The sequence below is a fragment of the Dendrobates tinctorius genome, unplaced genomic scaffold (genome assembly GCF_039654945.1).
Source record: "Dendrobates tinctorius isolate UK_male_01 unplaced genomic scaffold, ASM3965494v1 ptg000228l, whole genome shotgun sequence".
Lineage (NCBI taxonomy): Eukaryota > Metazoa > Chordata > Amphibia > Anura > Dendrobatidae > Dendrobates > Dendrobates tinctorius.
Genome location: NW_027361895.1, coordinates 1,974,337 through 1,991,071, shown reverse-complemented (window position 1 = coordinate 1,991,071; position 16,735 = coordinate 1,974,337). Strand labels below are relative to the sequence as shown.

General features: G+C 44.4%; 1 protein-coding gene across 3 annotated transcripts in view; it reads right to left on the bottom strand.

Moving 5' to 3' along the window:
- LOC141059517 (LIM homeobox transcription factor 1-alpha-like) overlaps positions 1-16,735 on the bottom strand; it is a 134,636-nt gene that overhangs the window by 92,477 nt on the left and 25,424 nt on the right. For all 3 annotated transcript variants that reach the window (XM_073555686.1, XM_073555687.1, XM_073555688.1), the window contains exon 3: positions 5,725-5,905. In XM_073555686.1, the coding sequence (XP_073411787.1) occupies positions 5,725-5,905 (181 nt within the window). The remainder of the gene's footprint in view (positions 1-5,724; positions 5,906-16,735) is intronic.

Here is a 16,735-nt window from a genome sequence, read left to right as displayed (position 1 = left end):
AGAATCTAGAATATAAGACATATTCTCAGTTGTTTCACACTTTTTTGTTAATTAAATAATTCCACATGTGTTAATTCATAGTTTTGATGCCTTCAGAGTGAGTCTACAATTTTCATAGTCATGAAAATAAAGAAAACTCTGTGAATGAGAAGGTGTGTCCAAACTTTTGGTCTGTACTGTATATATATATATATATATATATATATATATATATATATATATAATATGCTGCATGCTTGCAGCCACAAGACCACCTGTTCCCAGTGCTGGCACCAGAGAATCCTCACAGAGCAGTGTGCATGATGTGAGGATTCACACATAATGACTGTAGACATGTAGCTTAAAGGGAACCTGTCACCTGTTTTGGCCGGTATAACATGCGGCCACCGCCTTTCAGGGCTTATCTACAGCATTATATAATGCTGTAGATAAGCCCTTGATACGACCTGAAAGATAAAGAAAATATGTTTTATTATACTCACCCAGGGGCGGTCATATGCGGTTCGATCTGATGGGTGTCGCAGGTCCGGGTCCGACTCCACCCATCTTCATGCGATGTCGTCCTCCTGTTTGCTTTGTGTCGCGCTCCTGCACAGGTTTCCTGATTTGCCCTGTTGAGGGCAGAGCAGATTCTTGCAGTGCACAGGCGCTGGGCCTCTCTGACCTTTCCCGGTGCCTGTGCACTGCAGTACTTTGCTCTACTCTCAACAGGGCAGAAAAGTACGCCTGCACCAGAAAGAGATGAGGAAACAAGCAGGAGGACGGCATCACAAGAAGATGGGAGGCGCTGGACCTGGACCTGCGACACCCATCGGACTGGACCGCCCCCCCCCGGGTGAGTATAATAAAACTTATTTTTCTTATCTTGCAGGTCGGATCGGGGGCTTATGTATAGCATTATAGAATGCTGTATATAAGCCCTGAAAGGCGGTGGCCGCATCTTATAGCGACCAAAACTGCTGAAAGGTTCCCTTTAAAATCCGACAATCCCTTTAAGGATGGGCCGCTACTCATGGGCCACTGCTGTGTGCTTACCCCACAGGCTAAAATTTGCCAGCCAGCCCCTGCTCCTATCCCGTAGAAAAAAATCTTTAATATCAGTATGCAAGGATGGCCACCAAAAAAGTCTTGCAATGGCGCTTTTCTTTTGTCAGTAACCCCAGAATGACCATTCAAGATGGAATCATTCCTATCATCATAATCTCTTTCCGCAGACGAGAATTTTTTAGAAAGAAAAGCACATGGACGCAGGGTAGTCAGAGTTTTGAGCACCTATGATAAAACTGCACCTTATTCATAAAACTAATTATCTGACACTGCAACTGATATTGTAATGACTATAGACTGGCATTCCTTAGCCAGCTCCTGAGTCATCTGCATCAAATTTGCCACCTGGTCGCTATGCATGCGAACAGCATCCATAATAACGAAAAAGAAAAATGTATAGGCCTGACGTAATCTGACGCTGAGTCGGGATAGTCAAGAAATCTGAGGTCAAAAGCCAGCAGGGTACATCATAAACAAAGGGAAGGGACAAAGTCGTAGTCAGGTAATAGTCTGAGTTCAATACCAGGAGGATAGCGGATCAAAACAAAGGGGTTAAACAGAAAGAGCATCAGCATGAGGTCCAAGGTCAGGCAATGAAAGATCATCAAGCAAAAACTAGGCACACAGATAACCAACCGCACTTAGCTAAAGCTACGTCTGGCAGAGGTCTGAAACTTACAGCCCAGCTAAGTAACCAGGCAATCACCTAGGGAAATGAACACCTGGAGACAGACAGCTATTCTCTGTCTCAGATTGGATGGCAGAGCTGTCAATCAAAACATCGACAGCTTAGCACGCTCCTGCACCAGACTGGACAGTAAGCTGTCAATCAAAGTACTGACAGCTTCATCACACCCCTGTACCAGATTGGACAGCTGAGCTGTCAGTCTCTGCATCCCAGACACACTGAATAGTTACAACATTCATAACAGTCAATATCACAGCTCACCTCCTCCTCCTGTACAATTACTGATACCTCTATATACAGTAGATAGCACAGGATTACACCTTCTCCTCCTGTACAATGATTGATAACATCTCCATATAGAGTAGATACCACATGATCCACCATTCACAATAGATGATGTCACAGCTCACCTCCTCCTCCTGTACAATGACTGATAACACCTCTATATACAGTAGATAATAGAGGATCCACCATTCACAATAGGTGATATCAAAGCTCACCTCCTCCTGTGCAATGACTGATAACACCTCTATATACAGTAGATAGCACAGTATCCACCATTCACAATAGGTGATATCACATCTCACCTCCTCCCCTATCCTTAACAATGACCTTTGCCCAGATGGGAGCATGCCAAGAAAGTTTTCCTGTAGAATCAGAACTATCTACTGCAGCCTACATCCTACATATATAAGGACACATTTTGCACTTTTCCATGAAAACCATTAGGCTAAGTGCACACGTATCGGAACTCTCGCGGAAATTACCGTGAGAATTCCGGAATTCCAGTCCGCGGGAAAATCGCATTTTAAATTCCCGCGATTTTCCCGCGGAAAAACTAGCATTTTGCAAGCGTAATTAGCTTGCAGAATGCTAGCGTTTTCCAAGCGATCTGTAGCATCGCTTGGAGAACTGATTGACAGGTTGGTCACACTCGTCAAACATAGTGTTTGACGAGTGTGACCAACTTTTTACTACTGAGGCCGCCTATGCAGCATCAGTAGTAAAAGATAGAATGTAAAAAAAAATAAAAAATGGTGTTATTCTCACCCTCCGACGTCCCGCGCAGCCGTTCCCAGTAATCCTTTGCGAAAATGCCAGCGATGACGTCAGTTCTCGCGGGATCGCGACGTCTCGCGGTAATTCGCGATGACGTTGCGCGAATGACCGCGAGACTTCGCGATCCGGCGAGAACAGACGTCATCGCGAGCATTTTCGCAAAGGACTACTGGGACCGGAGCGGGAAGGCTGCGCGGGACGCCGGAGGGTGAGAATAACAATATTTTTTATTTTAAATTCTATTTTTTACAGGGATATGGTACCCAAAGCCCGGAGGACAGTCTCCTCTCCTCCGGACCGTGGGTACCATCCGCAAATGTTCTGCTTACTTTCCGCATGGTGTGCGCAGCCACATGTGGGAAGTAAGCGGAACAATGCATTCCTATGGGTGCGGGATCGCCGCGATTCCGCAAATTAATGAGCATGCTGCGTTTTTTACCGCAAAGCGATTCCGCCGCGGTAAAAACCGCAGCATTAGCACAGCATTGCGGAATCCCATAGGAATGCATGGGATGCTTATTTTTCGCGTTTTTGCGGCAAAATCGCGCGGTTAAAACCGCCGCGGAAACGCGAAAAAAATGCAACGTGTGAACTCAGCCTTAATTCTAATTTATAATCTGATGGAAATTGATTGGTCACAAAGCTAAAACTGAAGGAAATGCTCACCACAATAATTCACCTCAATAAACATTAATAACATCTATTTCTAATCTTTTTTGTTTCCCTGTGTAAAAAACTAAAAATACGCCCCAAGGAAAATAGGATTACAGTTAATATGCATTAAATTCAACTTTTTTTTATTTGGCAAAAGAAAGACATTCAGATTACTTGCCTGCGGAGGAGAGTTAGACGATCAAATGGTTTCTGTCAATCCCACCCCTATTCTTCTGTGATAAGATGCAGTCTGGGCACGGATCTCAAGCCTTAAATCAGGTGCCAAGGGAAGTCTGTGGCCTGGGACAGAGGGCGAGGATGGGGCTCCATGTGTGGGATTAAAGCTTTTCATCACCCCACTTTATATCTCACTTGTAAGGACCCTGGCGCAGCTGTTAGTTTATCTTATTTCTTTCTCATCCCACAGACGTTCATTCAACTGCAGTTTTAGGACTGCAAAACACCCGGTGGTGATATTTTTACATGTTTTCCTGAAAAGTAGACTTCTATATTTTCTGCAATGTTACTCTCTCATTCTGTATATATAGCTTGGATTGGAAACTATATAAAAGCTCATCTTGACTATAGAGACTCATTCTTGAGGCCAGTTTCACACGTCCAGATAATTCCGGTACCGGAAAAACTGAAGCTGGAGCTATCCGTGTCTTTGTTTCCGTGTGGACACGTGGTACCTTAGTGTGGCACACGTGTGGCAACCGTGTGCCACACGTGAGCCGCATCAGGACCACACAGACATCGCCGGGAAGAAGCACTACTGTAAGTCACTGTTCCCCATCAGCTGGTGCTGACGGCGTCTGTCATTCTGCTCTCCTGCTCTGTCGGCAGGAGAGAAGAATGACTGAAAACCCGACATGGGGTCCACCTCATTTTATGAACCAACCAGACGAAACTTACAGCTGGGGGCTGCAACCCTCAGCTGTCAGCTTCATCAAGGTTGGTTCTCAAGATTAGACGGTTCCCCATGCTGTTTTTTAAATTATTTAAATAAATAATTTAAAAAAACGGCGTGGGGTCCCCCCTATTTTTCATAACCAACCTGACTAAAGCTGACAGCTGAAGACTGATATTCTCAGGCTGGTAAGGGGCCATTGATCTTGGCCCCCCACAGCCTAAAAACAGCAGCCCCCAGCTGCCCAGAAAAGGTGCATCTATTAGATGAGCCTATTCTGGAGCCAGTTCTTCCCACTTGCCCTGTAGCGGTGGCAAGTGGGGTAATAAGGGGTTAATGAATGGAAGCAGAGCCAGACTCAGTGATGAGCGGTGACGTCACCGCTAGTTACAGAGCATGCGCCAGCAGCTTCCATTCATTCCCCAGACGTTTACCGTTGCGAACGGCTGTGTTAGCAGCGCTCCGGCTGTAAACGTATTAACCCTCGAGATGGATTTATGCTGTGGGACGTGACTGAGTGCCGGACAGGTAATGTACAGTATATATTTGGTTTATTATTTTATACTTTTTTCCAGGAGAACGAGGGCGTCGCAAAGGAAGTAGCAGTGTAATAAAGATGTAAAAAATGTGTGTTGTATTCTTTCATTAAAATACTTTATTCTTATTGTGTGCGTGTTTATTTAACCAATTATTTACTATAGGATTAGTAATGGATAGGTGTCTTATTTACACCTCTCCAACCAGAGTCTGCAGCCGGTCGTGAGCATGGAGGACAGTGTGAACTGTTCTCAATGTACACGTGTGCTGCACGTGTTGCGGGCCGTTTGTCCATGTTAAAATGGACATGTCTCCGTGTTTTGCACACGGACACACGGTCCGTGAAAACACGCTGACATCTGCATAGACCCATTCATTTGAATGAGTCTATGAGAGTCAGTGTCTCCGGACCGTGAGAAAACTGTCACTACACGTACCGGAGACACTGACGTGTGAAAGAGGACTTAGCAAAATGGCCCGAATACAACTCCCTGTTTTGAGGAGACAAAATTAGGACAGGATGTATAGAAAAACATTGTTATTCCTGTACTGGAGCAATATTCTAGTTTTGAAAATTTTAAACTCATAAATATCATCTGTATGTATTAATAAATTTGTGACAATTTAAATTTTCCTCAAAATGATCTTTTCATGTTTAATTTTAAGTCTTTATCCCCCCTTAAGCCTCACTCAAAACTGTCCTACTATTCAGACTTCTGTAAAATAAAAAGTTATGGAAATCCAGCTGTTGCTGGAAAATATACAACGTCACGTAACCCCCTACCAGTACTATTACCAAGAGTACTTTAATAATTATGCTCACACTTACTTTTCATAGTCTTCTTTGCAGTACAGCTGACGGTTACGATAATAGCAGGTCCCAGATAGGGTTTGTAGACAGGCTGCACACTTCACGCAGCACTCGTGCCAAGATCTGTTATTCACTCTGAGCAGGAATCGGTCTGAGATAGTGCATCCACAACCCGCACACACTTCATTCATCTTGTGATCTGAAATAACATGTTGAAAATATCGTAATGCTCTGATTTTACACATCATCATGAACTTGGTTAAGAATTAGGCATTTCTTAAAGAAGACCTGGCACCAGGTCAAAAGTGAACAATTTTTTTCTATTATCTTGCTCCTGTTGATCTCCCAATTATTATTTTTTTGTGTTTTAAAATGCGCCATATGGCTCCAGAGATATAGTCCTTTTTATGTGGAGATAATTTTTATGGTCTTTACTAAGGGGGCGGGGCTGACAGGATTCTTTGAGGGCGTGTCTTTTGACTACTCTGCGTGAATGCCCTGTGAGCACCACCCCTTTGCTAAAGACTATAAAAATTAGCTCTGTTTAAAAAAAAGCATATCTCTGGAACTATATGGTGGATTCTAAAAATATAAAAACCAGATTGCTCCCGAGAGCATCAGGAATAAAATAAGACTAAAACCTGGCTACTGCAAATCTGGATGCAGGCCCCCTTTTAAAAAAAAAAAATCTAAGAAAATATTGAAAAAGGAAACCACAAATAATGCCCACCCTATCACTGCTGTTATACCGTGATTATGCTGCCAAAGATATCTGAACGGCTTTATATTAAATTTAGGGTGCTGATTAAGGCTGGTTTCACATTAGCGCTTTTGTGCGCAGCGCATCATGCGCACTGCGCACCTATGTTTAACATGACGTGCGCATGGTCTTGCGCACAATTGCGTTTTCATGCGCATGTGTTTTTTTGTCTTTCGCGCCAGGCGCGCCAGACGCAACATGTTGCATTTTTTGGTGCGGCCTGTCTCAGCAAAAAAACCCATGCGCACGCTTGCGCACGGAATGTGCAAAAAAAACACATTGAAGTCTATGGGAACGCATGCGTGCGCATGGTCTTGCGCACATTTGCGTTTTTTTGCGCATGCGTTTTTGAGTTAAACAAGTCTAGAATGTTCTCTAGACAATGGAAAAAATGTCACACCTAAAAACGCATGTGCATAAAAAACGCAAACGCATGCAAAAACGCATGTAAAACGCAAGCAACGCTGCGTTTTTTTGACGCATCAGCGTGCGCATGACGTTAAAAAAAGCGCGTTTGTTTTGCGTTTTTCTTTGCGTTTTTTATGCGCCCGATGCGCTGCGCAAAAAAACGCTAATGTGAAACTAGCCTAAGAAAATGGCTTTGTTTTTTTTTGCCAGATTTACTCTTGTTTCTGAGATATTTAAAAGTTAATGAATTAATTGATTAATTACAGTAGAATTCTGGCTTCAAAAAGTCACTTTTTATAGCATTGCAAGCCTACAAATTGAAACGGAAAATAATTATATGGGATATTTAATTATCTAAGAAACTGCTAAAGAGTCCAAAGACCAAAAGCTATTGCATTTGGTATGTCACACAAGTTGCTTTAGGGGAATGCATTTTTTATGGATGAATTATCTTAAAAAACCTAGAACCAATTCAGCAAAAGTAATGGGATTTTTTAATTGAGCACCCTCAAAATACCCTAAATCTATTTAAAAAACCTTGACGGTAGCAGCTGAAAAAAAATATTTTTGTAAACCTGTCTATTATCAATGTTTTTTCGGCATCTGACATCACATCATGTCCTATAAAAGAAGGGAATGATGACTCAAGTATATGACAGATAATGTATTGAAAGTTCTTCTGGTAATCCAATTTAACCGTCATCAGTGGCTACAAAGATTGAGTGAACGGGAATGAAGTGGCTGTGGTGATGATGCCAGTGGATTAGCAGAGTGATGGTACCTGTAAAGAAGCTGCAGTGAGCCAGAGAGAGACTAGATGGATGGCGAGACTCTTCATGTCATTGAGTGGTAAAGAGACTGTAATACTTGCTGAGATGTGCCACCATGTTCCCACCAATAGGTAAAGCTCTCTATATAAAAATGAATATGTGTGTGTGTGTGTATCACCAACTAATCATGAAGCATCTTTCATTTCACCAGAGCTGTTCAAAAGAAGCTGAGCTGTGATTGGTTGCTATGAGCAACAGTTTTCCTTGCAAAAAATCACTAAGCATCTCTCATTTCACCAGAGCTGGTTAAAAGAAGCTGAGCTGAGATTGGTTGCTATGAGCAAGTTTTCCCACTTGACAATACCTCAGCAGACACTGACATGGTGGGAGAAATCTAGCATCCCCGGAAACATAAGCTCTCAGCCATTGTCCGCCCCCCAGAAAGGTGCAGAGAGCACAACAGAAATGAATCTCCCCTCCCGTGCAAGGGATCATTGGTATGGAAGTCAGAGCAAATCCATTCAGCGCTTTGGTTTTGACCCCAGGCCTCTCTTAATGGGATCATTGGTATGGAAGTCAGGGCAATTCCACTAAGCGCTTTGGTTTTGACCCCAGGCCTCTCTTAAAGGGATCCCTGGTATGGAAGTTAGCGCAATTCCACTCAGCTCTGTAGTTCTGACCTCAAGGTCTCTTAAAGGGATCATTGGTATGGAAGTTAGGGCAAATCCACTCTGCGCTTTGGTACTGACCCCAGGCCTCTCTTAAAGGGATCCCCGGTCTGGAAATCAGGGCAATTGCCTTCAAATGCTCTGGTACTGACCCCAGGCTCTCTTAAAGGGATCTCCTGTATGGAAGTTAGGGCAAATCCCTCAGCACTCTGATTCTGACCCCAGGGTTCTATTAAAGGGATCATTGGTATGCAAGTCAGGGCAAATCCACTCAGCGCTCTGGTTCTGATCCCAGGCTCTCTTAAAGGGATCCCCAGTATGGAAGATAGGGCAAATCCACTCAGTGCTCTGGTTCTGACCCAAGGCCCATCTTAAAGGGATCCCCAGTATGGAAGTGGGGAAAATCCACTCTGTGCTTTGGTATTGACCCCAGGCCTCTCTTATAGGGATCTCCGATATGGAAGTTAGGGTAAATCCCTCAGCACTCTGATTCTCACCCCAGGCTTCTATTAAAGGGATCATTGGTATGGAAGTCAGGGCAACTCCAATCAGCGCTCAGGTTCTGACGCCAGGCCTCTCTTAAAGGGATCCCCGGTATGGAAGTTAGGACTGTTCCACTCAGCGCTCTGGTTCTGACCCCAGGCTGACGGGATGATGTGGGATATTAGGGGTAGTCATCCGGTGGCTCTGGCTGACGGGATGATGTGGGATATTAGGGGGAGTAGTCCAGAGGCTCTAGCTGACGTGATGATGTGGAATATTAGGGGTAGAAGTCCGGTGGCTCTGACTGACGAGATGATGTGGGATATTATGGGTAGTAATCTGGTGGCTCTGGCTGATGGGAAGATGTGGGATATTAGAGGTTGAAGTCCAGTGGCTCTGGCTGACGGGATGATGTGGGATATTAGGGGTAGTAGTCCGGTGGCTCTGGCTGATGAGATGATGTGGGATATTAGTGGTAGTAGTCCGGCGGCTGTGAAGGGATGATGTGGGATATTAGTGGTAGTTGTCTGGTGGCTCTGGCTGAAGAGATGATGTGGGATATTAGAGCTAGTAGTCCGGCGGCTGTGACGGGATGATGTGGGATATTAGTGGTAGCTGTCCGGTGGCTCTGGCTGATGGGATGATGTGAGATATTAGGGGCAGTAGTCCGGTGGCTGTGGCTGAAGGGATGATGTGGGATATTAGGGGGAGTAGTCCAGAGGCTCTAGCTGATGGGATGATGTGGAATATTAGGGGTAGAAGTCCATTGGCTCTGACTGACGAGATGATGTGGGATATTAGGGGTAGTAATCCGGTGGCTCTGGCTGATGGGAAGATGTGGGATATTAGAGGTAGAAGTCCGGTGGCTCTGGCTGACGGGATGATGTGGGATATTAGGGGTAGTAGGTAGTCCGGTGGCTCTGGCTGATGAGATGATGTGGGAAATTAGTGGTAGTAGTCCGGCGGCTGTGAAGGGATGATGTGGGATATTAGGGGTAGTAGTCCGGTGGCTCTGGCTGATGGGATGATGCGGGATATTAGTGGTAGTTGTCCGGTGGCTCTGGCTGATGGGATGATGTGGGATATTAGGGGTAGTAGTCCGGTGGCTGTGGCTGACGGGATGATGTGGGATATTAGGGGTAGTAGTCCGGTGGCTCTGGCTGACGGGATGATGTGGGATATTATAGTGAATGTGGCTATGCGGAGTGGGCGGGGCTATACACTCAGTTTTATATATATAGATATAATCATTATAATTTGTTATAACTAATCGTAGTTAGTTACTATGCCCAGGCAGCACCAGGCTCTTCAGCTAGTAGTTTATAAAGATGGTCCTATTATAGAGAACTTGCCATCTGATTCATGCTGTCAGGACCACAGGCAGCATGTAGCAGACACTGGCGCCCTTCTTGTGCGCAATGTATGATTTACTCCGAAATCCCGCCACGTTTCAGAAAAAAACATACTTTGAAAAGCTCACCGAGGGCTATGCATCTTTAATGGCTAGTCTTAGTGGCTTTTCCCTGTCTTCCTTCCCATGACTGACCGGTCTCCCTACCCCTGACATCATCCCCTTAGAAGCCAAGAAGAGTCTGTGCTCAAGTTTCCAAGCAGGTTAAAGGATGAAGTCTCTCATAGGCAGTGGCAGTTGGTGTTACTGTAGAACAGTGAAAGAAATGTTAGAGTTTATTTCTGAAAATAAAACAAGAGCATCAGCGAACTACATAATTATTAAATGAGAAGTCACTGTCATTGTGCAGTACTGTGAAACTGTTCAACTAATGTGCATCATGCGTAATAAGTAACCAACATGCTTAAGGCCCCGTCTCACATAGCAAAATCACCGATTTTGTGACACAACAGCGACCTCACCAGCGGTCTCGTTACGTGTGACACTTAGCAGCGACTGGGCCCCCGCTGCGATGTCGCTGATCGTGCTTGAATGTCCTGGGTCATTTTTTGATCGCTGGTGTCCCGCTGGCCAGCATGCATTGCTGTGTTTGACGCCAACGTACGACCTCGTCGGCGACTCAGAACTCAGGGATGCAGGCGGGAGTTGTCAGAATAGCTGCTGTGTGACAAGGTACCAACGACTGCCAAGGTCGTTAAACGGATTGCTGGATCGTTGCGGCGTCGTTGACTAGATCTGTCTGTTTGACAGCTTACTGGCAACCTTTAGTGATGCACCAGCGATCCTTCCCAGGTCGTATCGTTGTCGGGATCGCTGGTGCGTCGCTTAGTGTAACGGTACCCTTAGAGTGTCCAAGCAGTTATGGACTCTTATGTTGTCTTTCTGATCGATACATATTCCATGTTTAGTCACCTCTTATAAAAATAAACATCCCTTTACTCCTAGGAATTTGGAAAGTGCAACAACTCTCCCATATTATAACCAAACAACCCTATAGCTGGTGTGCTCTTCATGCTCCATGCATTGTTGGCAATAGTAGGTCATATAATAGAGCCTTTATTTTTGCTCTTTGGAAACAGACGCTAAAATTTTGGCATTTGAAAGTGTAAGAGGTAATATGGATGAAGGATCTCACAGCTTTTTTTAGGGAACCCATGATAAATTCCTCAAATCCTGACATGTCTTGTCTCTCATTTTTGAGACTTCTCGAGGACTACCTCGATGTCTCCATGTTCCTTCTGCAAAGTTGCATTTACTGGTGATCTTATGGTATGTGCACATAATGTCTTTTTCAGGTGGATTCCACTTGCAGTTCCTGATCTGCCTAAACAGCGGAAACCTCTCACAAGTTACCTCATTTTGGAAACTAAACGCCTCAAAGAATGTGTCTAGATGTTTGGTGAGCACCTTAATCCCCCAGGTGCTTCACAGAGGTTTATAACAGAGCAGTAAAAATTACAGGGTGACAGTGGACCCCATATGTGTGAAAAACTACTGTTTGGGCTCACAGAAGGGCTCAGAAGGGAAGGACAACCATTTGACTTTTGGAGCGCAAAATTGGCTGGAATCAGTAGCGGATGCCATTTCACATTTGGAGAACCCCTGATGTGCATAAACAGTGAACAAAATCCACAAGTGACGCCATTTTAGAAACTACAAAAATTTATCTAGGTGTGTGGTGAGCACCTTGAACCCCCTGGTGCTTCACAGAAGTCTATAAGGTACAGCTGTAAAAATAAAAAAAACAAAACACATTTTTCCCACAAAAATATTCTTTTAGCCCCAAATGTTTTATATTCACAAGAAAAACAGAAGAAAATGGACCCCAAAATTGTTGTTCAATTTCTCCTGAGAGTGCCAATAACATACAGCTCTCCCAAAAATTAAGAGACTACCACATCAAAAACCTGTCATGAGCAGCCCATTCTCCAGACCTTAACCCCATTGAAAACCTCTGGAATGTAATCAAGAGGATGAATTTTTGTGCCAGAAGCAGTGTGAAAGACTGGTGGAAAGCATGCCAAGATGCATGAAAGCTGTGATTAAAAATCATGGTAGTTCCACAAAATATTGATTTCTGAACTCTTCCTGAGTTAAAACATTAGTATTGTTGTTTCTAAATTATTATGAACTTGTTTTCTTTGCATTATTTGAGGTCTGATAACACTGTGTTTTCTAAATTTTTACCATTTTCTTTGTCAGAAAAAAACACAAAATTTATTGCTTGGAAATTTGGAGACATGTTATCAGAAGTTTATAGACTAAAAGAACTATTTACATTTTACTCAAAAATATACCTACAAAGAGAAAAATCAGACAAACTGAACATTTGAAAGTGGTCTCATAATTTTTGCCAGAACTGTATATGTGGTCGAAAACTACTTTTGAGACACAGTGCAAAGCTCAGAAGGAAAGAGGCGCCATATTGGAGTTCAGATTTTGCTGGAATGGAATGAGGGTGCCATGTCACATTGGCAGAGCCCCTGAGGTGCCAGAACAGGAGAAATCCCCCATAAGTGATGTCATTTTACAAGCTACACAATTTTACAATGAATTCATCTAGGGGCAGTGAGCATGTTGACACCACATGTGCCTCACAGAAATTCATTGGACGGTGAAGAAAGAATCATTACATTTTTATGACTAAATTGATGTTTTAGCCCCAAATTTTTAATTTTTATTTTTAATAGGAAAAAATGAACTTTTCCATTTATTGTGCAATTTCTTCTGATTGCGCCAATACTCTACATGTAATTGGGAAATGCTTTTCAGGCACAGTTCAAAGGTCAGAGGGGAAGGAGCACCATATTATTGTGCAGATTTTCCTGTTATGGTTTGCAGGTGCCATATCCCACTGGGAGAGTCCCTTAGATGCCAGAACAGCAGATAACCCCCCATACGTGACCCCATTTTATAAAAAAAACACTTCTCAATGAATTCAACTAGGGGTGCAGTGATCATATTGACACCACAGGTGTGTCACATAATGTTATACCATTGGGCAGTGAAGAAAAAATAATTACATGGGGAAGTTGGTAAAAATGGCACCAACAGTTGTCACACAATTTGTGGTGAAAGTGGAAATACCCCACATGTGGCTGTACAGTACTTCTTAGCCATACGGTGAGACTCGGAAGGGATGAAGCGCTATTTGCCTCCCAGAGTACAGATTTTTCTAGAATAGTTTGCAACTCCATATACAGAGCCACTGAGTGCTGGAAGAGCAGAATCCCTCTCAAGTGGAAATTATACCCCTGCCAAACATGTGGACTCTAAATGTAGTTTAGGCACACTGGGGCTCAGAAGGGAGGGGTGCATTTGGATATGGAAGTGCAAACTTTGCTGAATTTCTTTTGGGGAGCGAGGAGCCATTTTGCTTTTCCAGAGCCTTTGCACTAGCAGTAACATGGAAGCCCCCTATATTTTCATTAACAGTTAACTAAGCTGAGTAGGCACTTTTTTTCTGGATTGAGCTGAAGCTTTTATTGGGAACATTTTACATAACATTTAGGATCACATTTATCCAGCGCTCTACACTCAGCACTTACATCGGGATTTACATCTACATCTTAGAATGATGTGATTCAGATGAAACGCCCAAGGAATCAATTCAGTGTAAAGATGCTGCAGAGTTTGCAGCAAGACTCCGTTTGGCCTCTGTAAAGCATTGTCCTTATTTTCAGAAGTGCACAAAACGTGTGCCGACTGGGGGGTGGTCTCTTTCGGATGCGAGACAGACTGGAGAAAGACGCAGGAGAACGTTCAATCAGGTCCACTTTAATGGGTGTCTTCTTTTGACATCCACAGCAATGCGACAGCTTCTGCACACTGGCCCGGGTACCTATCACCTACTCCTGTTTGCGACGGCCCTCTGGGTTCTTTTGTGGGAGGAACGACCCCCGTCAAGTAAACCAAGGGAGCCGTTATCTGGGTTCCGGGGGAAACTGTCCCCGGCTGACAGAATTCGGGGATGGACCGGTGTGACAGACAGAAGGGCTGAGGGAGGGACCAGTATAAAGGAGGCGGGACGATGAGTCAGCAGTCTGGGACAGAGGCAGCAGGAGACCGTGGGAGCGACTGAAAGCTAGAGCGACTTACCAGTGCCTGGGACTCCAGAAGGATGGTGCCAAGGCGATCATCCGAGACTTGCTGCCCCGCTCCAGCCCACGGCCACTGCGGCCCCAGTTCAACCCGCGGCCGCTGCCGTCTTGCTCCAGCCTGTGGCTGCAGCCTGCTCCCCGCCACCGGCAGCCGCCCTGCTTTCACCAGTGGCCACGGCAAGTACAGTGCCGTCGGTGGCCACCAATGTCCCGCACCGGTCCGCAGCAGGGGCCGGGCCTCTGCTGACTGCGGACTCCCCGTCGCGGCCGTTAGCTGTGCAGGTGGCCTGCCATTCGCCACCATACATCGCTGCCACTTGTCCCAGTCCAGGGGCTGCGGCCCATCGGTCCAAGGACTCCGCCGGGGCCTGTGGGGCTCCAGTGTCATCAGTGCGCCGGAGCGCGCGAAGACTTCGTCAACACCTCAGCAACTGGGTCCAGCAACTACTACGCTGAAAGACCACCATCCCGAACGGCGAGGGACGTCTGGACGGCTAAGTTGACTATATATTTAAGGACCCATAGTCGGCCATACCGCGGTCCTATAGTGACCGGCTATTGCCGGAAGTTGTCGTGTTCTACCTGTTTTTGTTTGCTTGTATAGAGCCCCTGCAAGGACAACCCATGTTACCCCTTTTTGTGATCAGGCCGTGACTGAGGAAAGTTCCCTCTAGTCTTATAAACATTATAGAAAGCACCAAATTGTCTCGTGACTCGTCACTGCATCCTGCGTACCTGCAAACACCACACTGTCACTGTGGCTGCCGTTAGGCCCACGGCCACAGTGCTTCCCCCGGTCGAGTCCGTCTGCTGCCACACTTACTACCCCTTCAGTGCCCAGCTGTCCGGTACCCCAGGCGTTCTTTGTCCTGTGTCCTTTGTTCTGCAGCTGTCCTGTCAGGGCCACCCCCTGACTATCCGTCTCTCTCCTCTGTCTTTTCCTGAGCTCTGTTCTCTTCTGTCTTCTCCTCAGCTTTTCTTTCCTCTGTCGCCTCCTGGGTTCTATCTAACCCTGGGACTCTCCTTCCTTTTATCCCTTTTCATTTGAATTCCCCTCCTTTGTCCGCCCACCATGACTTGGACTTTCCTAGCTTCAGCTGCTGTTAGGTCCTCTTCTCACTATCCCTATGTCTCCATCTAGTGGCCAAAACCCAGTACTACCCCGTCTCTCACCAATTCTAGCTGTTTTCCACACATATATACAAATTCCCATCAAGCCTTGTACATTTTACATTCACTTTTCTCCATCAGACAGGTCCACATATCAGTCCACCCTCCTACACATGCCTAAAAAATGCACACCGCCGGATCACAGGCCAGACAGAGTCCACAGTGCCTCTATCTGCCTCATTATAGGGAATTTTCCACCCGGGGTTCTGTCTGAATCACATTTTACAGAGATTTACACAGAAAACCCAATGTAAGAACTCGGCATAGAGTGCTGGATAAATGTGAGCCGAGCCTTGTTGTGATCTTTGGGAGGCAGAATAAACAAATCTACAGCAGGTGAAAAACTGGTTTTATTTATTTTTTACGCCCAGTATAAGTGATTAGATGACTATTCTTCAGTTCCGGGCGATTACAGAGAAACCAGATTTATATCGGGTTTTTATGTTTGGCTGCTGTCACACACCAACAGATGCTTTTTTTTTGCATAAACTAGTTTTAGTATCACCATATTTAAGAGCTATAATTTTCCTATATTTCTGCTGACAGAGTCATGTGAGGGCTTGTTTTTTGTGTGATGTTAATGTTTTTATTGCTACTGTTTCGGGCTCTTGACATTTTTTAATGGCTTTCTATTATGATTTTTGGGAGGCAGAGTGAAAAAAACCAGCAATTCAGGAATTTGTTTTTTTTGGGGGGTGTATGGGGCTTCATGTGTGGTAAAATCGATAAGGCAGCTTTATTCTTAAGGTCAGTGCGATTACAGGAATACCGCATATATTTTGGCACAGTGAAACTTTTATAGAAAAAAATTATTATTTTTGCCTTGCTGCATTCTGGAAGCTATAACGTTTTAATTTTTAAGCTGATAGACCTGTATTTCAGCTTGTTTTTTGTGGAATAAGATGACATTTTCAGCCATACTATTTGTATTTACATTTGTCTTTTTAATCGTGTTTTCTTCCTCTGTTTTTGCAGTTGTATCATGAAACACCATAGCTTGCCACATTTTTTTACACCATTCACTGAGGGGGTTAACTAGTGTGACAGTTTTATAGATCGGACGCTGCTATACCAAATTTGGGTACTTTTTTTTTGCTTATTTTTTTACAAAAAATGTGTATTTATTGGTGTAATATTTTTTATTATTATTATTTTGACATTTTTTTTAATTTTTTAATTTTTTTAACTATTTGTTACTTAGTCCCTATATGGAACTTTCTCTATTTTCACTTTTTTTCACTTTGATCACAGGCATAATG